The sequence below is a fragment of the Zingiber officinale genome, chromosome 9A, assembly GCF_018446385.1.
Source record: "Zingiber officinale cultivar Zhangliang chromosome 9A, Zo_v1.1, whole genome shotgun sequence".
Lineage (NCBI taxonomy): Eukaryota > Viridiplantae > Streptophyta > Magnoliopsida > Zingiberales > Zingiberaceae > Zingiber > Zingiber officinale.
Genome location: NC_056002.1, coordinates 109,224,965 through 109,251,204, shown reverse-complemented (window position 1 = coordinate 109,251,204; position 26,240 = coordinate 109,224,965). Strand labels below are relative to the sequence as shown.

The window sequence follows — 26,240 nt, the reverse complement described above, 5'->3', positions numbered from 1 at the left end:
AGTGTCATCCGGTGAAGCTTGCGGTGTGCCGGAAAGAAGAAAAACAAACAGAAAAATTATTTGAGACGACTAGTGATGTTTCCATCGGCTAGTTACGAGTAGGCCGAAGTCAAAGTCGATTTGGATGGCGACGCTGTACTTAAAGGCAAAGAAACTTGAAACATTAGGTTTTAATATAAAATATATATTAATAAATCAAATTAATTCTCAACTTAATTAATTAATAATTTAATAAAGTCTAAAGAAATTATATCCTAAAAATATTATATAAAATTTTTTAAAGTTTAAAAATTTCTAAATAAATTTTATATATTTATATTTATTTATTTTAATAATATTATTACTAATCAAATTAATAATATTATTATTAATTTTATTACTAATCAAATTTATCAATTCAACATTTTATTAAATTTTGACCAATATTTTATGATAATTTAGATTAAATTTGTAAATAAAAATGTAAAGATAAGTTTTGACCAATAAAATTATTAGTTTTATGTAAAACAGAGTTAGAATAATTAGCAAATAACATGTAAAGATAAGTTTTGATAGCCTTCAGACTGTTCGGTCCTGACTTTGAGTTTCCCTGAAACTTTAGGTCAGATCGACGCTTACTATTCCCTCTTTAGGGAACGCGCCCTCACCTATTCCTCTCAAGAGAGTTTACCTTTTGTCAGACTAGCCCTCCAGACCATCTGAACTTTTTCTTAGCATTTGAGACTCTAGGACTTCATGTTGAATGTCCACTCCATGACCTGTCCAGACTTCTATCTAGTGTCTGTGACCCCCAGGATTTTCACCTAGAATCCTCGACTCTAGGATTTCACATAAAGTCCTCCACCAGATAAAACTTCGCCCAGTCCCCCGAACCAGGATTTTGTTGCCTAACCGTAGCTAGGACTCTCCATAATCTAGGATTACCACTCCTAGGACCTAAGGTTACCTCCCCTTAGGGTTTTCCACCTGCCTAGAATCCATTAGGACTTTTGCCTAAGAACACTTTGGAGTTTTATGTAAGCTCAGTAACACTTATTAAATCACAAGACATCTTAACTTTTGAACTGTTTGTCATAATCAAAACTCAAGTTTGATCGTTTGGTGCTCCCTACACCAATAAGTAACACTATATTGCCTATTCACTACTCAAGCAGAGTACATAGCTATGGAAGAATGTATGTCTCAACTCTTATGGATGATGCATATTTTAAAAGATTATCAATTATTGATAATATAAAATATAAAAAATTTAATTGAAAACATAAGTTTAATTAATTTAACAAAGAATATAATATATATACCATTCAAGGATTAAACACATAGAAGTTAAACACAACTTTGTAAGGAATCATGTAGCTAGGGGTGATATTATACTTGATTATGTTGTGTCCAAGTCAAACCTAATAGATATTTTTACAAAATCCTTACATAAACTTGAGTTCAGTGAACTTAGAAGACAATTATGAATGTGCTTAGTAGAATAGGTTCCAATTCTTTCAAAATCTTTTTTTTTTCTTTTCAAAAATTATAATTTTTTAAAATTATACTATCTATCCTTTTTCAAAATTAGTTTGTTTTTAAAATTCTTGAATAAATACCTATATTTTCTTCCTTCAAGATTCTTTACTAGTGCTTTCAATGATTAGGCATAGCTTAGGTTTTTTCCCCTTAGAAAGCATGTACCCATAGGTTTCAGCCAGAGCATCTCATAATCACATTAGAATTACCTTGCTTATGTATGAAAAACACTTATAATAGTGTGAGATGTATAGGATATTGCCTAGACTTTAGAATGCTTATGTCTATGCATCAATATAAATCTGAGCTATAAATACTAATTCAATTGATTAAGTTAAGTTATCATATTTAGTCAAATTAACTGAATCACTTATTTAACTTGACTAACCAAGTGAATGTTAATACCTTATGGTAAATAGCTATAGCTAAAGGTTAGATATTTCTTCTAAGAAAAGTAAATGATTACTTTTAAGATTTTTTTTTACTACAAAATTCCTTTTACTTTGATTTTTCCATTCTTGAACTCTAGGATAAAAATCATTCATTTTAACTATCCCCTCAAATTTAAAACAATTGGTTGAAAAACTTTTAAGGCACTAATATATCAAGGGGAGCTTAAAAGTTAAAATATATTTTTTAAAATTAAATATTATTTTCTTAAGTTAAAAGACTTTTTCTCCACTGAAAGTTTTTTTTAATATACGTCAAAAGAGGAATAAAAGAAATTAAATATTCAAAGTTAAAGTATTTTTCAAGTTAAGTATTTTTTTTCAAATTAAGTATTTTTCAAATTAAGCATTTTTTCAATTAAGTATCTTTTAAATTAAGTATTTTTTAAAAAAGAAATTAAATATTTTTGTGAAAAAACAAGTCAAACTATGGTTGAAAATTAAAAGTTTAAGGGGGTGTTTGGTTGATGGGTTTGTGAATAATGGAATGGAATGATAATAAAAGATAGTGTTTGGATTGTGGGTTTGGGAATGACATTTTGGGAATGATTACTAGATTTATGGAAATCAACTAAACTCATATAACTTGATGGGTTTCATTTCCATTTCTATTCCATTCCATCCTACTATTAAACTCATACCCATAGTCATTCTCATCATCTAACCAAGCGCCCCCTAAGTTTTTGTCTTAAGTTAAAGCTAAGTTTTTAACAAAACTAAGAATTTAGCTAAGTCTTTTTTTAAAGAAAAAACTAAGAAAGTGCTATATTTTAGGAGAGTTTAAAATCTTAAAGTTAGAAACTAATCTTTTGAAAAGTCTTATCTTTTGAAATAGCTTTTTCAAAATTCTTACTTGTGAAAATATTTACTTGTCAAAATTCTTACTTGTTCTTAACTTGTTTGAAATATTATGTACTTGCTTAACTTAACTTTGAACTATATTATCATAATAAAAAAAGGGGAGATTGTTGGTGCAGGGAGCACTAGACAATTGAACCTGTATTTTGATAATGACAAAGAGTTCTAAGTTAAGGGTTATTATTGTTATAGCAAGTTGAACTGAGTGTGCAAGAAAGTTGTAGTTGAGGCTAGGCAGGTGGAAAGTCCTAGCTACGGTTAGGCGATGAAGTCATGGTCCGAGGGACTGGGCAAAGTCTTGACGGGTCGAGGATGTTGGACGATATCCTAGGGTCGAGAACACTAGGTGAAAATCCTGGAGGCCGCAGACGCCAGGTGGAAGGCTGGACGGGTTGCGGAGTGGGCGTTCAATGAAAAGTCCTTATGTCTCGGATATTGAGCAAAAGTCTAAAAAGATCTGGAGGACCAGTTTGCCAACAGGTAAACTCTCCTGAGAGAAGTAGGTGAGGACATGTTCCTCGTTGACGGAATAGTAGGCGTCAGTTCTGTTGGAGGATCGGTGGCCGGCTTGAAGGGGGGTTGGATAGCTAGGTCACCCTCAACTCAATTTCTTCTCTACAAGAAGGTTAGTACGCAGCGGAATACACTAAACAAAATAATGAAAGCAATCAAGGAAAAATACAAACGCTAATAAGCTCGATGTAACGTGGTTCGAAGATTGCTTGCTCCTACTCCACAACGTGTCCTTGAGGTGGGCGAGCCCTTAATCCTTCGGTGGATCAGTCCCCGACAATCTCCGACTAGAGCTTCTCCTTCTCGGTGGAGCAAACCTCTCACAAAGAATCTCTCCCTCTTTACAAGATGAAGTCTAGGTTTAGGAGGAAGAGAGTGAACTTTTGGAAGCTTTGGGCAGAGACTAGAAGTTATTCAATGTGCATAAGTAACCTTCTTCATGCCCCAAAGCTCCCCTTAAATAAGAGGAGAGAGTTGATCGCTAATTAACTCAAACCCCGACACCAGTCGACTGGTCGATGCACCAGTCGACTGATGTAGTCGTTAGACACAGCCAACGGCTCTCTACAGAGCCCATTTTCTACCAACGACTATGTACTAATTGACTGGTCCCATGACCAGTCGACTGGTCCCCGTAGTCGACAAGCACAGAATCATTCTGTGCATTCTGTGAAATAGGATCAGTCGACTGATCCAATGACCAGTCGACTAGTCTCAATACATTCTCACACACTCATCCTCGGAGTCGCCTTCGAAGTCCTCTTCCTCGGCCTTCGTCCCTCAGATGCATCGGAGCCCGCGGCTCCTCTCCATGCCATCCTTCACGCTGCCTTGAAGTCCACTTCCTTCGGCTCCACTTCATTGCTCCTCATCCAGCGGTCCCTTAGATGTCTTCCACACCATCCTTCACCGACTCAAGGATCCGAGCCCTTGGATGAGTTTTCCCACACTTGGCCGTATCAAGTTCTCATGTGTTTCACCAAGTCCTACAAGACTCAAACACATATCAAATATATATGAAAGTCTAACTTAAACTCTTTGACACACACATCAAAACCTAGGTCGATTACACCAACAATCTCCCATTTTTAATGTGTGGCAATATGTTTAAGTTAGACACAAATAACAACTTTGAAAAAATTAAAAGCAATATATAAACATGAAGCATAAAACCATGCTCCCCCTTAACATATGCTCTCAATCCTTAATTTTCAAAATTTTATACACAAGTACGAGAATAAAGGTTTCTAACTTAAACCTACCCATTTCTCCCCCTTTGACACCATCAAAAATTGTACCAAAGATGTACACATACTATGGTATCAAATTTAACCAAATTCTGACCAAAATATTGATTTTAGAAACCAACAGAATGCTGGAAGGTTGGTACCAGTCGACTGGTTCAGATACCAGTCAACTGGTACATTCTGATTTCGAATTTCAACACTCTGAGGCTAACTTCAGAAATGCATAAAAAATTTCAAAAAATTCAAAAAATATTGAAATTTTGAACACATATTTCTTTCAATGTCCTTTAACTAGGAAAAATATGTTTTCATGAAAAGTCAAAGTATTTTTGAACTTTTGACCAAATCTCAAAAAACCTCAAAAACATGCACGTTGTATCGAATTAAACCCTAGTTTTGCAATCATATGTTTCAATATAGCTATGTCATAATAAATAAAACATAGAATTATTTTCAAAACATTTAAAATATCCAACTATGATCTATGGGCAAGATGTCCATTAATTAAATATTTATTTTCCCCATAGTTGGTCTATTATTACTAACAATTTGATATATATCATAACTCATCAAAATGTCATAAGCATAAGTGAATTATTTGTATCATCCTAATATCTCACATTTATGGTTAGAAAATAATGCAAATCATTGTGAGATAACGGTAACCTCTACTTAGCCCTCTTGATCATGAATCTCTTGATAGATCGGAAACTTGCAATAGAGGGGGGGGGGGTGAATATCGCTTTTCAAAACTCTTCTTTTCGTATTTTAAAACTCAAAGTTAAGCAACGGAAATTAAATAAAGAGACACGTTCTTTTACTTCGTTCAGAGCCTAGCTCGACTCCTACTCGAAGGCCCGCGGTCCTTGACCGCACCGATGGACAAATCACTATAACTCTTCTCTCTGAAATCCTCGTAGAAAAGCAGATCATACAAGTACAAATAGAATAAGATAGTAACAGTCCTACTATCTTATTGAAATTAAGTGCAATATGAAAATATACCAACAATTATGTGTGCAAATTGAAGCTCGATCGGTACTTCCGGACGGAGTTGATTTGCGGAGTCAATGACTTGTAGCACAATCTGTACCCAGAGAGAAGACTTGAAGATGATCAGAAAGTTCTACTAGCCTCTATCTTCGAGCCTACTTTTATAGGTGTACTGGAGGTTCGGTCGACCGATCCCACTTTTCGGTCGACCGAACCCGCTCCCTTCCTTCCTGGCTGAAGTTTGAAGCTGGATCGATCTTTTGCATTTACTGGTCTTTAATGGTTCGGTCGACCGATCATGCCTTTCGGTCGACCGAACAGCTTTCTTCCCTGTTCGTTGTGATTTTACCGAGATCATCATTTAATGCAGAATAAATGCTGATTGGATCGGTCGACCGATCCTCTGGTTCGGTCGACCGATCAGCTTTTTTCCTTTCCTGCTGATCGCTGCTGATGAGCTATCCTTTGCTGAGTGACCCTGGTTTGGTCGACCGATCTTACTGTTCGGTGGACCGATCAAGCTTTCATCGGGCTCGACCTATGTTCTGGTTTGATCTGAATACTGAACTGAACTTTGTTGTTTCGGTCGACTAATCCTCTGGTTCGGTCGACCGATCATGCAGTACCTGTAGAACAGTGTTAGGCAAAACATCTTGCAAAACAAAGATTAGCACAATAACAGTATAATGCAAGAATAATATTAAAAGACAGTAGAACTGTCTTGATCTCAACTTGGAAACCTTCCCGGTTTCTTCAATTGGATCAGCGACTTAAGGTTGTTCCCTTCGAGAACCCGACCTCACTGTCGCTCCTCCAGTTTGTTTACCTCAACCTACCTGCCAAACTTAGATCCTCCAGATCTAGTTTGGACTTTTCACTCAGCCTTGATCGGCTCCCCAGGACTTTTCCTTTGATCTTCGGTCCTCTAGACCTCTCGATCACACCGCCAAGCATCCGGTCCCCTCGACCCACTTGGACTTGCACCTGGGTTCCACGATCTGCTAAGATTTCTCCTGCCTAGCCTCCAACTAAGTCTTTCCCGGTTGAGCAAACATCCTGCACACTCAGTCAACTTGTTAGATCACAACAAGACTTAACTTGAACCTTTGACAACATCAAAACTCAGGTTTGATTCTGGTGCAACTTGCACCAACATCTCTATCAAGGCTAAGTGCTCCCCCTTAAGGTTTCAAATCAACCATTTTTCAAGGATTTGAATAATTATTTCTATGGTTGACTTGACCTAAAATCCTCTAACCCTTAAGGATTGATTTTGGCACCCAATAGAAATTCTTTCTAATTGGGTTAACCAAATATTCCTTGGGGATCCATTTTCTATCTATGGTCTTGGTCTTTGATTGTCCCTAGCAAATAGACAATGGTAGGTCTTTTCACTGTTGGGTTCATTGTATCCTAACCTATTTTTCCTAAAACTTGCCCTTTGGCTCCCAATAATCATGTTTAGGGTTTTAGAGCCAATTTCAAATTGCCTAAGGGCATTGGTAAGATATTCTACCTTTTCCCTTAATCTCCTATTTTCCTCTTCTAAACATGAATCATTTGAACTTGTAGAGGAAGAAATAAGCATGGATTCTAATTTTTCTTCAAGACAAATAATCTCATGTTTCAAAAATTCATTTTTCCTTTTAGCTTTAAACAAATCATCATTTGTACTTGAAATAATTTTGATTAAAATATGGGGAGGAAGATTATGTACCTCACTTACCGAGACGTCCGAATCCGATGTTTGACCTCCCCCTTTACTTGAGCTCCCTTTTTCATCTTCACTTGAGCTCTTTCCCTCTTCATTTTTGGATGAGGTGGAGGCTACATCATCAATTCCCATTAGAGCAAAATTGACTACATGGTGCTCTTCTTCCTCCGATGAAGATGGATCATCCCATGTCGCCTTTAGATTTTTGACCTTCTTCCCCTTTTCTTTTGTCTTCTTCTCTTCCTTCTTTTTTCCTTCTTTCTTCTTCAAGAGAGGACAATCATCTCTTATGTGTCCTTCTCCTTGACAATTGTAGCAAATGATCTTCCTTGTCCTACTTTTGCTTCTTGAACTTTTCTTAGCACGATATTTGTTAGATGAAAAATTCTTAAATGCTCTTCTCATTTTCCTTATCATATATGCCTCCTGATTGCTATCCATTGAGGCACTTGACTCCTCGGAATCGGAAGATGATGGAGATGGAGATTTCTTCTTCTTCCCCTTTCCCTTGTTTTCCACAAGGGTTATTCCTCTTGATCTATTTGCTTCTTCTTCTAATCCTTCAACTCTTGTTTCGTGAAGCTCCATTGTTGAGAAGAATTCATCTAGAGAGCTCTTCTCTAGATCCTTTGAAATGTAGAATGAATCTACAATGGAGCTCCATGTCAAGGTTCTTGGGAAAGCATTGATAGCTTTCATTATGATGTCCCGGTTGGAGAGTTTCTTACCTATACTTGTTAGTCCATTTAAAATTTCTTTAATTTTAGCATAAAGTGTAGATACCTTATCTCCCTTCTCAAGCTTTACATTGTTGAGTTGAGTTCGGAGGAGGTCTCTTCTTGCCAATTTAGCCTCCGATGTGCCTTCAAGAAGCTCCACTAGCTTTTCCCATAACTCCTTGGCGCTTGAGTAGGTTCCAACCCTTGTTACTTCTTGTTGAGGAAGGACATTTAGTAGATGATGTATGGCTTTAGAATTCGCTAAATGTTCTTCCCTTTGCTTCTTGCTCCACTTTGTTTTCTCAAGTATCTTATTGTCTTGATCCCTAGGCACTTCGAAATCATTTTCCATGATTAGAATTATGTCAAAATTGGTTTCGAAAAATACCTCCATCCTCTTCTTCTACCAAGAGAAGTCCCCTTCGAATTTGGGTGGATGAATATTTGAGCCGACCATTTTGATGAAGTGCTCTTCTTGGCGATTAGTCCGTTGAAGGGCGTTCTCGCTCTGATACCAATTGTTGGAGGATCGGTGGCCGGCTTGAAGGGAGGCTGGATAGCTAGGTCACCCCCAACTCAATTTCTTCTCTACAAGAAGGTTAGTGCACAGCGGAATACACTAAACAAAACAATGAAAGCAATCAAGGAAAAATACAAACGCTAACAAACTCGATGTAACGTGGTTCGGAGATTGCTTGCTCTTACTCCACGATGTGTCCTTGAGGTAGACGAGCCCTTGATCCTTCGGTGGATCAATCCGCGGCAATCTCTAGCTAGAGCTTCTCCTTTTCGGTGGAGCAAACCTCTCACAAAGAATATCTCCCTCTTTATAAGATGAAGTTTAGGTTTAGGAGGAAGAGAGTGAACTTTTGGAAGCTTTGGGCAAAGACTAGAAGTTATTCAATGTGCATGAGTAACCTTCTTCATACCCCAAAGCTCCCCTTAAATAAGAGGAGAGAGTTGATCACTGATCAACTCAAACCCCGACACCAGTCGACTGGTGTAGCCGTTAGACACAACCAACAGCTCTCTATAGAGCCCATTTTCTACCAACGGCTATGTACCAGTCGACTGGTCCCCGTAGTCGACAAGCACAGAATCATTCTGTGCATTCTATGAAATAGGATCAGTCGACTGATCCAATGACCAGTCGACTGGTCCTAGTACATTCTCACACACTCATCCTTTGAGTCGCCTTCGAAGTCCTCTTCCTCGGTCTTCATCCCTCAGATGCACCCGAGCCCGTGGCTCCTCTCTGTGCCATCCTTCATGTTGCCTTGAAGTCCACTTCCTTCGGCTCCGCTCCATTGCTCCTCGTCCGGCGGTCCCTCAGATGTCTTCCACACCATCCTTCACCGACTCAAGGATCCGAGCTCTTGGATGAGCTTTCCCACACTTGGCCGCACCAAGTTCTCATGTGTTTCACCAAGTCCTACAAGACTCAAACACATATCAAATATATATGAAAGCCTAACTTAAACTCTTTGACACACACATCAAAACCTAGGTTGATTGCACCAACAAGTTCGACCTAAGATTTTTGAGTCAGAACCAGATAATCTGGAGACTGTCAAATATTTTATTTTTATATTATTTTATTGTGCTAACTTTGTTTTGCAGTGTATGTTTGGTATTTTGGACTAATATGTCTTGCAAGAAGTAGAATGCATAAAAGAGCCTCGGGTGAACAGTGCTTGAGACGCCTTACATGGTGCTAATGGCGCCTCTGACACCCTGGTTGAAGGCGCCTTCGAGTGCCTTGAAGGTGCTTTCGGATGGATATGTTAGAGTGTATACTAAAAGTCTAGCTTTTTGTATAAACAATCATTTTGAAATAAAAATCACATTAGTCAAATGTCTACATTTATGCTAAGTGTAGTTGTCTATTTAATTTATTGTAGATAACATGGTGTGAGGAGACACATAGAAGATCATATTATCAGTTCCTTATAAATTATAAATAGTTGCTCACAACCAAGATGGAATGAAACAAACTATTGAAATGATTATAGTGTAATTTGGTATGAGTTTATTTTGACTATAAATTACACTAGTACACTCTGAGTGTATTGAGCATGATCATTTGAGATTGTTCTTTTTATATTGATTATTAAAAAGAACAAGATCTCTGTTATTATGGAAGTATGTACTCTTAATCATGATATAATAACAAGCACGTATACTTAATATTTATTTCTTTAATTTATCAAATGGTGTGATTTAGTTCGTTAAATCAATAGGCCCGATAAGTTGGAAAATGATATTATTTATATGTTGTGTTGTTGATTATAGAATGAAACTGTGCCCTAGTAATCTAGGTTGATAATGTCCCCTTGAGGAGCTCATAAGGATTGTCATGTAAACCCTGCAGGTGGACTAAGTCCGACATGACAATAAGATTGAGTGATACTACTCTTGGAGCTAGATATTAATTAAGTGAGTTATCAGTAACTCATTTAATTAGTGGACATTCGATATCTTAAATACAAGGAGACTAACACACTCATGATAAGAAAGAACCCATATTGTAATATGGGATTGGTGCAATAGTGCAATAATAACTTTTTAGTGGATTGAGATATTATTGATGAACTTGAGTTGGGTGTTCGAGGCGAACACGGGAAGCTCAAGCTCATCGGAAGACCAAAACCAATTCCTCCTCTTGGTCCCTATTGTAGTATCTTATATAAAGCCTTATATCCACCCAAAAGCCTAGCTTCTTAGGGTCCAAGTTAGGGCTGACCAAGCCTTGCTTGGAGACCAAGCAAGGGGCCGACCAAGCTAAGCTTGGAGTCCAAGCTAGGGCCGGCCAAGCCTTGCTTGGTGCCCAAGCAAGGGGCCGACTACACACAAGAAGAAAAGGAAGTTTTATTTTTTGTAAAATCTTTCCTTTTATAGAGATCTATAAAAAGGATTTAAAAGGATGATTTTAATATAAAACTTTTCTTTTTTAGATTGGTCACAAAAGGAAATAAAAGGAGTTTTTATTTTGTTAAAAACTTTCCTTTTATGATGATTTTAAATGAGAGTTTTAAATTTTAAAATATTTCCTTTTATAGGTTTCTACAAAGGAATAAAATAGATATTTGAAATCTTTCCTTATTTGTAGTTGTATATAATGTGAAAGAAAGATTTTAATTTTTGTTATAAAACTTTCCTTTTTATAACCATGTTTTATTTTAAATCTTTTCTTTTATAGATATCCATAAAAGGATTTAAAAGAGAGATATTTTAATTTATAAAACATTCCTTTTATAACTATCCACAAAAGGGATCTTAATAGAGAGATTTTAATTTTGTTTAAAATCTTTCCTTGCTTGGAGCACAAGCTTGTGGTTGGCCATGTCATGGGAGAAAAGGAAGTTTTATTTTTTGTTATAAAACTTTTTTTTTTGACAAGACCAAGGAATATAAAAGAGGAGGGGATGTCTCACCGAAGTACACATCTTCTATTCCTCTTTATTCTTCCTTGGTGGCCGACCCTTGTTCTTTCTCTTCTCTCCTTTTGTTTTTCTCTCTTGCAGGCCAACGACATCAATTGTGGGAGATCTCTTGGTGGCCGGTTGCTTGAAGGAGAAGAAGAAGAGAAGGAAGCTCTCTTGTCTAGCATCCCTTGGAGGTTATTTGGTGGCCGGATCTTGGAAGCCTTGGAAGAAGCTTAAGTGGATTTCATCTTGGAAGATCGTCGTCCACATGACGTCCAAGAGAAGGAGAGGAATACAATAGAAGATCAAGAGGTCTATAAGGTACAAAAGGTATAACTAGTTATTAGTTTCCGCATCATAACTAGTTCATCTTTTTGTATAGATCTTGAAAAACTAAAAACAAGAGGTTATCGGTTTAAGTTATTGTTTTTGTTATCAATTTTATATTTTCGATTTCATGTTTCAATATTGTGTTTCTATTGAGGTCTCTATAGTTAAACCTAGTTTACTGTAAGAAGTTAAATATCCAATTTCTTTGTGAGACTTTGTCTAGAAAGTGGTGGATGATCTCATACTCAAGAAGGCCTAGTGCCTCACCATGTTTAACCTGGAAATCGATCTTTGAAATAGATATTTGATAACTTCTGTAATATGGTTTAACTTAGGAAGATCACATCGGTTAAACTTGAAGTAAGAATGTTAAGTTTCGTTCCCAATTCAAGTTTAACTTCTAAAGGACAATTTGGATTAATAATGTTAAGCATCGTTTGCAATCCAAATTTAATTTCAGTAGAGCAGATGGGTAGCTAGGATAGTTCTACACTTGTACAAATTTTTGTACAGGGGAACTAGGACGGTATTCCGAGTAGCAACAAACAGGATAAACAACGCAGGTTGCGGAGGTTATCGAGTCCGAGGAGAAAGATATAACTTCTATAGCTAGAGGCATCTTCCATGGTGTTGAAGGCACCTTCGACCCTTTATAAAAGTTGTCTTCGAGCATATGGTGAAATACAACTCATCTTCGAGATCCCTCTCTTACCCAATGTTCCAAAGACTATCCAACAAAGTCATAACGCTGCTTCGACGACCAAAAACTCTCAATTTGAACATCGTCATTGTCGGTATAATTTTTAGTTGTAATTCTAAACTTGCTGTACTCATCTTTGTATTATTCAGAATTGCTAGTGAATTTCTTAAAGTAAACACTCAACGAGTGTAGGCCTTGGAGTAAGAGTCATCATGGACTCTGCACCAAGTAAAACTCGATTGGATTAGCTTGGTTGATTTTGTTTCTTTCCTTCTCTATTTCCGCTACACGAACTCTTATGTAAACATTTTTCGAAAAGTATAAAAAGCCACGAGAACTATTCATCCCCTCCTCTTTCTAGCACTTTCGATCCTAAAAAAAATCAATTATCTCAATTTAAGCTATCAAACTCAGATATTTCGATATAAATACATTATAGAGATTTTCAAAGGGAACATTGATTTGAAGTAATTCGGAGTTTTCTAAATCTATTAGTCAATTTCGATCAACCTAGCTAATGAATCTAAAAAATCATAGGAGTATTTTGAAAATATGAAATGTGATTTGAGTATTATAAAAATTGAATATGCAATTTGAAGATTTGAATAATATAGAAATTTGCTTACAAGGTTTAGTAAAATATCGTACTATATAAAGAGACCAGTGCTTACAGTTCGATATGCAGTTTTATAATACAATGTTCATGAGCAAATGTTGATAAGAAGAAACCAGTGCTATTAAATGGAAAAACCATATTCTTCAGTCCATTTTCTACTGACCAATCTATATATCATGCTGCTTCTGCAATGCATAATAATACTTGTGGATAAGATCACTTAAGTGGGGCTAAAAGTGTGTAGATGAGAAGCATTGAGACCAGTATGATGGCTCCTCCCAGAGTGAACTTTGGACTAGTCCATAGCATGAGGTTAGACCTTTCAGTTCTTTTTATGGGATCTACTTCTTCTGACAATGGATAATCAGATCGCCTCGGGTTCCAGCTCACGTACTTGTTGGGGTTGAGCTCTGAGAACATGGTTTTCTTTCCCCGCTTCCTAAAGCTTGACCATGCCTTGTCCCAATCTGTAGACACCCTATCACCTGCTCACAAAATAAAAGAAGCAACATTCACAGGAACTAAATCAAGATACAAAAACAAAACAGATGTTACAACAAATGTTTTCCATCTATTTCTTCCTGTAGATACACTTGCACTGGAAACTTTATTTGTGTGGGTTTTTGAACTTTGCAACATAAACAAACAGTGATTATAGCTGCTAGGTCTACTCACCAAAGGCAATGAGAATCCCAAACATCCCCTAAATACGGTATAAATTTGGATAAAAGTTCTTCAAATCATCTTTGACGGTGATCAAAAAGGAACTGAATCACCAAATTAAACAAGACTCCATCGCTCAAACTTCCCACAAAAGTGTGCAACAAAGTTACACCTAATTGGGAAATCCTCCTCAACCTTAAAATGTGTTATGTTGTGACAACTCTCTGCAAAACATACTTGAAGGTAGTAACCTAAAGAATCTAAGGCTTCTTGCAGTCGAAACAACCTGCTCTGAAGATCATCACGCGCTGCTATGAATTAGAGTGTTAACTGAGACACACTTTAAACAATGATCATCTTGATTGCAAAGATAGGAAGGAGAATTCTTAATCCTAACTCCAAAAGTTCAGATTGGTGAAGTTGGCAATTTGCTTCCCTATTAAAATGAATATAGTTTTTTCTTCTTCTTTCTATTACTTAGTCTTAAAGCTCTTGCCATGTTACGTATACGTAGTTCATATATTTAAACACATCAAAGGAGCAAGAATCATGAAAAAAAGTTAACATGAGATGAGAAAATCGACCTTTATCGCTCTTGCCGTTATCAGGCGATCGAGGATCCTTCTTGGAGCAACGAGGTCGGAGAGGAATCCGCGCTGCGAGTCTCCCCAAGCCGACATCCATCTCACCAACCCGATTGCTAGATCAAAAATGTGCTCAGTACAGTCGATAATAGGGAAGAGAAAGAGTAGCGGAAGCAACCGGAGCTTTCAGAGAAGGAGGAAACCAGCTACGCTACGCCATCGACGATAGAGTTCAAAGCAGCCTCCGAATGAAGCGAAGATTGATGAGGTAGGGGAAGAAATCCTGGTCCGTTTATTTCTCTATTGTTATCAGCTGTGTTCTTCATTACACCAAATAATAAAACTATTTTTCTATTCGCTACCGAATTGGCATTAAAGCCTGACACGCTGGAACTGTGTTTGCCCCACCGCTGTCCTGCGGACAATTATCCTGCACCACGATTGAGACCAGACACCGGATCTGCATTCCTCCGACCGCAAGTGAAGATAAGGCAACGCTATCTCATCCGGTAACCCTTTCGCTTCGTCCGTCGAGGTCTCCCGAGTCTCTCTCCCATGGAGGCCTCTCTCTGTTGCTCCTCCACCTCCACGCCGCCGCCTCTTCGCACTCAAGCACAATCCCTTGCCCTCAAACCTCTGTCCAACCCCTATTCCCTCTCCTTCCGGCCCGCACGTCGAAACCCCTCCTCGTCCACCACCATCCGCGCCGCCATCAGCCGCGCTAAGAAGGAACAGACAGTGGAGATCGTGAAGAAGGAACTCGAAGGCTGCCACCTCATCGCCGGCATCCGCTACAAGGGCCTCACCGTCAAGGAGCTGCAGGACCTCCGTGCCGCTCTTCCCCCCACCTCCCGCCTCCTCGTCGCCAAGAACACCCTCGTCAGCAAGGCCGTCGAGGGCACTCCCTGGGCCTCCATTGCTCCCTGCCTCCAGGGCATGAACGCGTGGCTCTTCGTCCACTCGGAAGAGATACCCGTAGCCCTCAAACCCTACCGCACCTTCCAGCGCGAGCGCAAGCTCGAGGAGAACGACTTCACCGGCGCCGTCTTTGAGGGCAAGTTCTATGCGCCTGACGAGTTCAAGTCCCTCGAGACTATGCCTAGTCGTGCGGAGATCTACGGCAAGATCCTGGGCGCAATCAAGAGCCCTTCGATCTCGCTTGTCAGCACGCTTCAGGCCCCCGCCAGAGATGTCATCCTCGTCCTCAAGGCCTATGTCAGGAAGCTCGAAGAGCAGGGTTCTGCTGCGTAATTCCTATCCTTCTGTTTGTTACATGTTCAATTTGCCATTTTGGATTTGGATGATTAGATTATTTATTGAGTAACTTCAAAATGTATGATGCTGTATACGCCTTCGACCTCAAATTTATTTTTCCATAGGTTGTATCTGCCAGTAACAAGAGTAGAAGACATCACTAACCAATGCGAGATCATTCCACAGAAATGCCTTTTTCTATACTGAATTTTATGAATTGGACTATTAAGGCATGATGAACATGACTGGGTTAAGTAGTTGAATTAGGTGTTCTTTGTAGCTTGACAAACTCATGGTTGTCATAATGGGCAGAGATAGTGCAGGGTAAACATAATTTTAACCACTGCAACTACTGAGGTTAGACTAGGAGAGAACTAAAAATGCTTGGCTTTGTTAACTAACTGCTACTGTATGGTTATTAGATCCTACAAACATTGAACAAGATATTAGATAACCAGGTTTCTTTTCTTTGAGATATTTTTTTAATTCAGATAGAACACCACCTTACATTTACTATTTTATGTGTTTTTTTTTTCAATTCAATTGGATCACTAGGTTCACACAGTTTTGATCAGATAACAAGCTTAGTTTTTCAGATAGCAAGCTTAGTTTTTTACTTAGCAGTCAAATAATAGACATACACAAATTTGTAAGTGGGTAACCTAATTGATGATAAAAATGAACTTAATGCTAATTCAAAACAACAATGGCAGATTATGGACCAATTGTATAAGTAACTAGTAATTGTGTCATATAACATTAGTTACTTTATAATAGTGTTTAACCATGAGGGTTAGATTGTTTGGAAGCAACAAATGGGAAAAAAAAATAGCAGAGTTAAGATAGGCATGCGGTGTTAGTAGAAAGAATAAAATTAAAAAATAGAAAACATACTGAGGGTGTATGGGCATGCTTAAATGCATTGTATCAATTAGACTAGAGTGTATAAGGGCAAATAAGCTTGGTTCTGCTATGGAAGGCCGAAGCACTTTGTAGAGTAAATTGTGTTTGATATTCAACTTTTAAGTGCTTTTCCATTTAGTAGCACATTCCAAGTACTACTTTTCCAACCTAGATGAGAGCGTCTTTTACATATTATAGTGATATGAATATATTTTATATTATATCATAAAATATATTTAATATTTGAAATTTTAGTATTTAATAGATATTAATTAAAAATATATATATAATTGTAAGATATTTTTAAATTTGTTTAATTAGTTTTATTAATAAAATAAAATTATAAAATCTTAATTACTATTAGTATCTTAACAATATCTAAATTCTATAAAGTAATATATTTCTCTCTTTGCTTGATCAAATGAATTAGTATTCTTATTCTGTAACTATATTATGAAATTTGCATTAATATTATAGGTAGGTTAAACCAAGGGGTATTATGGATAGCATAAAGAAACACAATTTAACTTACTGGAATATTGTAAGATTCATTTAGTGTCGTTAAACAGTTGGCATGATGATTATGAGAGCAAATAGAAAGGTAAAATGTTTGTTATCTTATGCCTGTATTTATTACTCAGTTTGGAACCAAATGCCATCATCTTAATTTTGTTTGATTGATTACTTGTGTTGATGTTGCCACACTATATCCAAGATGACTAACACACAAGTCAAGGGACTTTTATTTAGATAGAATACTGGACAATCTGTAGATAATAAATTCTTATGGTTATTTGTTAAAATGATTGTGATGCATGATTCGATTAGTGGCCATTCTGATATACTGTGATCAATGTCATCATCTCTATGAATATGCAGTCTTTTTTCCAGTGTTCTTTTTATGCATTTTCCAGTCTCACCATGTAGGTTGATCTTTTGTTTTAGTTTTGTTGTATTTCTTCTTAGGAGTGAACACTCATTTCTTATACTACCAATATAAAGTCTAACTAGGAGATGCTTTTACAAAATTCAACTTGTTCCTTACGGAGACGGAACTTATGCCTGTTCAATAGCACATCATCCATCCCATAGGCATTGTTCAAGCATTTTTTTAATGACAGACTACTTTCTAAGAAGATTGGAATTGAGGAAATTCCTTTCTAGACTAGCTACCAAATTTATCAGAATGGAAAACTGCGTAAAGGTTATTTGTCTATGCATGTTTTCCATGCTTATCTGCATCCCGTTTTTCAAGGTAATTACATGTATCTTTTCTTAATTGAATCCTTTTGAATACTTCGCCTTTGGTTTACTGAAAGCTTGAAACACGTCTAATATAACTAAGATCTCTTCTTATAGCATCTCAAGGTTGCCTAGGATGAATCATAGAAACTGTGTAGCACTTGCTCTCCATACTGTCTTTATTCTGCTTAGCTGAGTGGCGAAGGGTTCATGGACATCCTAAATTTAATTTGACTAAAGTAGACCATTTTTGGAGTTTTTATTTTTACAAGGACTCTTTTGGGTCATTCCCTGGAAACACTCGTAATGTTGCTTAGATAGCATAGAAGATCTTCAGTTGAGTGACAACATAAAATAAATAGCAGATTTAACTAGTTGTCGATATAGTGTAGTGCTAAGAAGTAATTCACCATCGTTATTAATCCGAGTCTATCAATACTGATGAAGGAAATGTCAGTGTCAAAGTTTCTTGGTCAGCAGCATATAAACACGCAATTAGCTTCTTCCTTGTTTGTTCCTTTGATGGAATGATCTCACCAACCATTGACAAATTCTAGAGCAGTTGCTTTCCCCTCTTGATTACCTGGAATTACTTTTCATTATCAAGTAATTATCAACACCATATTCGTACTTATCATGTCTTATTACACACAGGTGGCAGTTGCCAATTCTAAATAATATTAATAATAGTAACGGGGTTCTAGTAGGGATGTCAAAAATGAACCCGACCTGACGACTCAATCCGAATCGATCCGAAAAAATCAGGTTCGGGTTGGGCATTTTCGGATTCGGGTTGGAGGGTTGGAGAGTACAAAAGTTTCGGGTTGAGTCGGGTCGGGTTCGGGTTGACCCGGGTTGACTTAAATATAGGGGTTTGTGAATTTTTTGGGGTTAAATCAAATTTTATTTTAAAAATTTAGATGTTTTTATGTATATTAATATCATGTTTGTATGATAATGATGGAGTATTGAGATAAAAGTGAAGAATTATAGGGAAAATAATCTAAAAAAGTCGTTTTGAATCGAATTTTCGGATTATATGGGTCGGGTTCGGGTTGGTCGGGTTCGGATTCGGATTGAGGTGTTTTGGGTTGAACTCGGGTTCGGATCGGGTTCGGGTTGGGTTAAAAAAAAAAAAACTTAACCCGATCCAACTCGATCCGATCCATTCGAATTGACACCCTAGGGTCTAGTACTCTACCACAGTACTATTGTATTTGCCTGTGAATTGACTGTAGCTTATTATTTACGATTATTTCGTATTCCTCGTTGCGGTTTTATGATTATTAAATAGAATAAGTAGGTATATTATTTAAATGAAAGTGGAGTATAAAATGGTTGTTCCTCGTCGCCAAGTCATCCATTGTGAGGGCGGTCGGTCTACGAAATAGCGAAGTAGCACTCTCTGTGACAAGTCATGATCACTTCGATCTGACCTTCCCTTACTAGGAGGACATTGCTATCCACTAGAAATCTTGGAATGTAAGAGGAAGGCACCTTCCGATGTGGACCATCTTTAGCTTAGAGGCAGCTTTAGTCCTTGTGCAACAAATGTAGTTGCATAATAGTAAGAGAAAATGTCTTAATTCCATGGCAAATTCATAGGCAAGGTTCCTCATGAAACACATCACCAGGCCAGCCCAGTGTGTGAGATACATAGTTGTCCTTCCTGCGTGTCACATCGTCGCTGATGAGTCAATTATTCTGGATATGGTATCTATTTTTTATTTCACTTTTTGAGAGCGACATTAGGATTCCTCCAATCGTTTCATGCGAAACCACATCAACCAAGGAATAGGCTAATTGTAAGGACACCAAGCTGTACCCTTGTGCAATTGTAACTTAGTTTTTTAATGTACATCTATCCTTTTCTTTAATGATTTGGGTTTTCTCAATTGAAGAGGAATCATCTCTCAGTCATATCTTAGTTTCCACTAACATTTACAACTTCAAAATTTTTGTCCATCTTTGTTTTTGTTTTCCCTTCTTGAACTTCTGCCATCTGGACGAAGAAGATCAAGATGCTAATTGAAGGCGTAAAAGTAGGTCGATAGAAGAAGGACCAACCACTTGATCTTGACAGTAAGTGCTGGTTATGCTTCTCCTAAATAGCTACCAAATTATTAAATATATCCTATTGAGATAACTTTGTGTTTGTAGAGTAGCAATCCATGTCGTGCCTTTATAAACTTCTCTCTGAATTGCGAAATTGTCAATGTCTCTCCGCCAAAGACGTTGGCTTTTTTTATTTTGGACATTTCACCAAATCACACAATTATATCATTTTTTTTTTCAATCAATGAGTCTCTAAATTTTCTACACCTTAATTTTACTTTACTTCTTCCTTTAATGCAAAAAAAAAAAAAAAAAAAAAAATGGTGTATCAGATGCTAAAATGAAAAATCATAGATTGAAAAGACGTCACGAGGTGATCTATAATTAAGTTTGTTGGTTGGTGTGAGTTATAAATCAATTTACAGGCTTAAAGCATCTCTACTCGTTTTTCTATCTAAAATTTATAATTTAAAATAAAAAGATTATTTTATTAAATATTGATATTCATTTTTCAATACTTATATATTAATTTTTTTCATTTCTTCTCCTTCTTATAATATTTACATTTCTTCTCCTTTTTATAATATTTAAGGAATGAAGTTTATTTTTTTAATTTAAAGAAGTATTATTTATAAATATATAATTTAAGAAATTAATAGAGATAGTTGATATAAAAGATTTTTAATTACTCTATTTAAAATTTAAGCTAAATTTTTTAAATAGGATATTTGATAAGGATATTTTTAAATGGGTCTAGTGGCTAATGTATGAGGTATTGTCATTATGAGATTTGGGGTTCGAATTTTGACAAAATTGAGATAAATGTCTCCTTTATATTTAGAGCATGTTTATTTTTTTTTCCGCTTGAGGAAGATGCTTTTGAAATTGATCAACTGGATACATAGTTAGATAGGGTTGTACTTGTGGATACGCATGTACATGTAAAATAAATAAACAAATGAGTATCAGAAATCAACGAGCTCAATCGAGAACTCTCTATCCCTCTTGGAGTGGTGACGTATCTTTTTTCATGCTTTAACTACTTACACCAATAGTTATTAATCATTTATGATTAACTTCTTTTATATTATTTAGGGATAGAGACGCTAAGGGCGAATGAATCTCTTTTGTACCACATATACAATGTTCGTGAATTAACAATTGCTCATCTCCTTAGAATGATCTAGTGATTAACATATGAGATATTATTATCATAAAATTTAAAATTCAAATCTTGATAAAATCAAAATAAACATCTCCTTAATATATTAATCATTATTCACCATTTGTCATTGCTGAATCAGCAATTGCTCATTTCCTCAGCTAATCAATCAAGATCGAACGAATACTAGCCGCTTCAACGATCATCCCGTCAAATACTACGGAAACGGCTACAGTGACGGTGGACTTTTGACTCTCGTTGCCACAATCCCATCCACAGATGTTTGTGCATTACTTGCTTGCTCCCGCACAAATGATATGTGCAGGATTGAGTGAAGGTGGTAGTAGCAGCGGCTCCCTGGATTTGCTCCTCCAATTCTCTCCTGTTTCATCGCTACTTTTCTTCTAGACATTTTGAGGTTGATGGAGTCGTTACGTTGCTGGTGAAGTCTTTTTTTGGATTGTGGAAGCACGGGTTGGAGGTCGGGAGATGAGGAGTACGGCGTCGAGCCTGGACGGAAGGGGCGGAGAGAGCCCCGTGGATGGGATCGAGGTGGAGAGCCCAGGAATTCCCTTCAGCGGTCCTCTGAGTGGCCCCCTGATCAGCCCGATCAACCAGCGGGGTGGCGGTAAGAAGAGCCCCCGGTTCAGTTACTCGCCTTCGCCGTCCTCGGCCTCCTTGAAGGGGAAGAGCGATCACGACGACGATGATGACGAGACGTATGTGGAGATCACCCTGGACGTGCGCGACGACGAGGTGGCATTCCACAGCCTGAAGGCGGCGGCGGCCGGCCGAGGGGACGCGGAGGTGGACCCTGACGTGGCCGCGCTGGCTAGGGAGCTGGAGAGACGCGCCGGGCTCGGAAAGTCGATGATGCGCACGGCGTCGTCCAAGTTCAAGCAGGTGTCGCAGGAGCTCCGGCGGCTGGCGTCGTTCACACGGCGGCAGGGGCCGGGGAAGTTCGACCGGACTAAGACAGCGGCCGCCCACGCCCTCAGAGGCCTCAAGTTCATCAGCAAGGCCGACGGCGCCGCCGGGTGGGCAGTCGTCGAAAAGCGCGTCGAAGAGCTCTCTGTTGACGGCATGATTCACCGCTCTCGCTTCGGCCAGTGCATCGGTCCGTTGTCTATCGATTTCTCCCTTCTCCTCTGGAAAGAAACACTGCCTGTAAAGTTTGAAATTTTCCATTAACAGGAATGAAGGATTCCAAGGAGTTCGCAGGAGAGCTGTTTGATGCATTGACGAGGAGGAGACGCATCAATGGAGATAAGATAACAAAATACGAGTTGAAAGAGTTTTGGGATCAAATTTCCGACCAGAGTTTCGATTCCAGGCTTCAGATCTTCTTTGACATGTAATTCAAGAATGAATCCCCTGTTTTCCAACTTTCCCGACCATGCATAAAAGTAGAATAAATTGACCGAATTCATGCGACATCTTAATTGCTTCGTCCAATGCACAGGGTTGATAAGAACGCCGACGGGAGAATCACAGAAGAGGAAGTGAAAGAGGTAAACTAGCTCAATACTCTGTACCGAGTATTCTAGCACTCCGTTATTCATCATCAGTTAATTTGGGCACTGTTATTTGAGCAAACACATAATTTGCATACAGATTATCACGTTGAGCGCGTCAGCCAACAATCTCTCGAAGATTCACGAGCAAGCAGAGGAGTACGCTGCGCTGATCATGGAGGAATTGGACCCGGACAATCTGGGATACATCGATGTAAGGCGCAGGCCCTGTTCTTTAATCGAAACATGCCCCTTGTGATTAATTCGTTGCAGTGTGGCCGGAGTTATTGATGGTGATGAGGATTACAGATATACAACCTGGAGATGCTGCTTCTCCAGGCACCGAGTTACTCGTCGCAGATCGGCACCACAAACAGTAGAAACCTGAGCCAGATGCTGAGCCAGAAGCTGAGGCCGACAAGGGAGCCGAATCCCCTGGTGCGGTGGTACCATGAAGTGCGTTACTTCCTGGAGGATCACTGGAAGCGGGTGTGGGTGGTAGTGCTGTGGCTCTGCGTCTGCGCCGGTCTCTTCTGCTGGAAGTTCGTCCAGTACCGGCATCGGGCAGTGTACCACGTCATGGGCTACTGCGTCTGCGTGGCCAAGGGCGCCGCCGAGACACTCAAGTTCAACATGGCCCTCATCCTCCTCCCCGTCTGCCGCAACACCATCACCTGGCTCCGCACCCACACTCGCCTCGGCAAGGCCCTTCCCTTCGACGACAACCTCAACTTCCACAAGGTCATCTCGGTGGGCGTTGCCGTCGGAGTCTGCCTCCACGCCGTCTCGCACTTGACGTGCGACTTCCCGCGAGTGCTCCACGAGACGGACCAGGAGTACCAACCCATGAAGCGCTTCTTCGGCAACTCGCGGCCCGGCGACTACTGGTGGTTCGTGAAGGGCACGGAGGGCTGGACCGGGATTATAATGGTCGTCCTCATGACCATTGCCTTCACGCTCGCGACCCCCTGGTTCCGCCGCAACCGTCTCCGCCTGCCCAACCCCTTCAAGCGCCTCACCGGCTTCAACGCTTTCTGGTACTCCCACCACCTCTTCGTCGTCGTCTACGTCCTCCTCATCGTCCACGGAACCTTCCTCTACCTCACCAGGGAATGGTACAAGAAGACGGTACGCGGCGAGTCGGCGTTGTTCATCCTTGTAACCGACCCTACGATCGTTAATAGATAGATAAATAACATTCGCAGACATGGATGTACTTGGCGATTCCAGTGATCCTCTACGGAAGCGAGCGGTTGATCCGATCCTTCCGTTCCAGCGTCCGGGCAGTCAAAATCTTGAAGGTGGCGGTCTACCCAGGCAACGTTTTGACTATCCAAATGTCCAAGCCTCAAGGCTTCAAGTACAGGAGCGGGCAATACATATTCGTCAACTGCGCTGCTGTCTCTCCCTTCCAGTGGTATTCTACGCACGCCCAATTTTTCATCTAATTATATTCTCCATGATTAATAGCTCTCGCCGTCCGTCAAAACGTACGCAGGCACCCCTTCTCCATCACGTCGGCCCCGCAGGATAATTATATCAGCGTCCATATACGGACGATGGGCGATTGGACTCGGCAGCTTAAAGCCGTCTTCTCGGAGGTAGGATTCGTGTCTCCGTCCCTTGAGTTGTAAAAGCTGACTTCCATGGTCATCCTTATCCATAGGTGTGTCAGCCAGCAGCAAGTGGGCAGAGCGGTCTTCTGAGGTCGGACTACGACAAAAACAACAAACCCGTGTAAGTAATTTTGTTGACGATTTTACCTTGGATTATATTGTGCAGGAACGCATGGAATTAATTACTTGCTCCAAGAAATTGTACTGCTTGTGCGAGGTAAAAACATAGCTTTTGTTGGGTGTGCAGTTTCCCGAAGGTATTGATCGACGGGCCTTACGGGGCTCCGGCCCAAGAGTACAAGAAGTATGAGGTGGTGCTGCTTGTGGGGCTGGGCATCGGCGCCACGCCCTTCATCAGCATCGTCAAGGACATCGTCAACAACATGAAGCGGCTGGAGCCCGACGAGAGCGACAGCGACGGATCCTCCTCCTCCGACCGCGAGGACCATGTGACGGAGGAAGGCGGCGGGAGTGGGAGCGGCAGCAGGAGGCACGGGCTGACGCTGTCGGCGTCGGGGTCGAGCTCGTCGTGGTCGTCATCGTTCAAGACGCGGCGGGCGTACTTCTACTGGGTGACGCGGGAGCAGGGGTCGTTCGAGTGGTTCCGGGGGGTGATGAACGAGGTGGCGGAGACGGACAAGAAGAACGTCATCGAGCTGCACAACTTCTGCACCAGCGTATACGAGGAAGGCGACGCCCGGTCGGCGCTTATCGTCATGCTGCAGTCGCTCAACCACGCCAAGAACGGCGTCGACATCGTGTCCGGTACCCGCGTCAAGTCCCACTTTGCCCGTCCCAACTGGCGCAACGTCTTCAAGCGCATCGCCCTCAACCACCGCGAACAACGAATCGGTCCGCACCAAATCAATACACTCGATCAATAGTTTTTGCTCCTTGCGAATTTTGCCGTCTTATCCTAAATTTGATTTGCAGGAGTGTTCTACTGCGGAGCCCCAACGCTGACGAAAGAGCTGCGTCAGCTGGCCACGGATTTCTCACGAAGGACCAGCACCAAATTCGACTTCCACAAAGAAAACTTTTAAAAGCATTCATTCAACAGTGCTAATTAATGTTAATATCACACCTATCTCGAAAGCCTCTTTGTACGGTTATTGGTTTTGCAGCAACACCTCTTGTCATCTGAATAAGATATTACGATCGACGACCTGAGAGAATGTCCAATAAAATGTTGGCTGGAGGATATACAGCGTTCGTCACCAATAACTCGGTGACAACTTTCCCTGTTCATCTTTTGTTATATTCCTTGGCTCGGTGTAAAATTTGGCAGTGGATTCAACGGATTGTTAATTAACCGTGCAGTAACAAAATACACAGAGGCTTGTACTTCCCATCAAGTGTGTACAAATTTGGAGGTGGTCGGAAGGCCCGTCCTTATTTCAACTTATAAGGAAATTTCCAAGTTGGCTTTACTCGTTTCCTTCTTTTGGTCTCTATCTTTTTGTCGACTAACATATGTAAGTGTGATGCAAGTACGATGAGATTGGGACTCCTGCTTATAACTGTGTGGTTGCTTATAAGGATGAACATGGTTGCAAGAATCAGATATTTTTAAGAACTGTGATACATCAATAATAAATTAAAAGATGTATATCTAATTATCATCTTACTTTAAGGTTAAAATTGAAATCTGAATACAACGGCAAACCGAATAGATTAATTTGAATCCATCACTAATGTCACTGTATCATTTATTTGTCACCTAAAATCCTATAAATATAGTGGAAGTCTTTCATAAGATTGTGCCAGCAATCCAAGGTTTCTTAATGAAGGAAAAGAATGGAGGGGAAGAGAACACAATTCAGTATGCTTTAATTGAACCAAAACTCTTCTATTATATACGCGACCCAACTTATAGGGACTATTCATCATAAAACTCATACTTCTTTAATAGTCCATAAATATTAATGAACTGGATTATTGAATCGGATTATTGAATCTACACATTAAGGGGGTGTTTGGTTTAGGGTAATAGGAGTGGGGAAGGGGAATGGGAATGAGAATCATTGATTCCCATTGTTAATGTTTGGATTATAGGAATAGAAATACAAATAAGGGAATGAATCCTTGAAATTGGGTAATAACTCATTCCCATGTACCTCCCCTTCAATGAGCCATTACCCTATTTTCATCAATCAAAATATTCC

General features: G+C 39.4%; 3 protein-coding genes across 5 annotated transcripts; 2 read left to right on the top strand and 1 right to left on the bottom strand.

Annotated features, from left to right (window-relative positions):
- Positions 1 to 13,046: 13,046 nt before the first annotated feature.
- Positions 13,047 to 14,644, bottom strand: LOC122020747. 3 transcript variants are annotated; one of them, XM_042578768.1, is made up of 3 exons: positions 14,508 to 14,644; positions 14,330 to 14,445; positions 13,047 to 13,567 (listed from the first exon to the last, which is right to left on the bottom strand). In XM_042578768.1, exons 2-3 carry the CDS (start codon positions 14,427 to 14,429, stop codon positions 13,299 to 13,301), a joined length of 369 nt encoding a protein of 122 aa, XP_042434702.1. In that variant the 5' UTR covers positions 14,430 to 14,445; positions 14,508 to 14,644; the 3' UTR covers positions 13,047 to 13,298. The 3 variants fall into 3 exon arrangements, with proteins under 3 accessions (XP_042434702.1, XP_042434701.1, XP_042434700.1); XM_042578767.1 differs by having other exon boundaries at positions 14,533 to 14,644; XM_042578766.1 differs by having other exon boundaries at positions 14,330 to 14,619.
- Positions 14,645 to 14,830: 186 nt separating this feature from the next.
- On the top strand, positions 14,831 to 15,721 carry LOC122020746 (50S ribosomal protein L10, chloroplastic-like). Its single transcript, XM_042578765.1, has one exon. The coding sequence runs from the start codon at positions 14,885 to 14,887 to the stop codon at positions 15,578 to 15,580; it is 696 nt and encodes a 231-aa protein (XP_042434699.1). The 5' UTR covers positions 14,831 to 14,884; the 3' UTR covers positions 15,581 to 15,721.
- A 5,354-nt stretch (positions 15,722 to 21,075) lies between these two features.
- Positions 21,076 to 25,505, top strand: LOC122019655 (respiratory burst oxidase homolog protein B-like). The gene is made up of 10 exons (XM_042577109.1): positions 21,076 to 22,062; positions 22,140 to 22,299; positions 22,408 to 22,456; positions 22,560 to 22,673; positions 22,769 to 23,587; positions 23,665 to 23,876; positions 23,958 to 24,060; positions 24,126 to 24,196; positions 24,323 to 24,927; positions 25,009 to 25,505. The coding sequence occupies exons 1-10, from the start codon at positions 21,435 to 21,437 to the stop codon at positions 25,116 to 25,118; spliced, it is 2,871 nt and encodes a 956-aa protein (XP_042433043.1). The 5' UTR covers positions 21,076 to 21,434; the 3' UTR covers positions 25,119 to 25,505.
- The last annotated feature ends 735 nt before the right edge of the window (positions 25,506 to 26,240 follow it).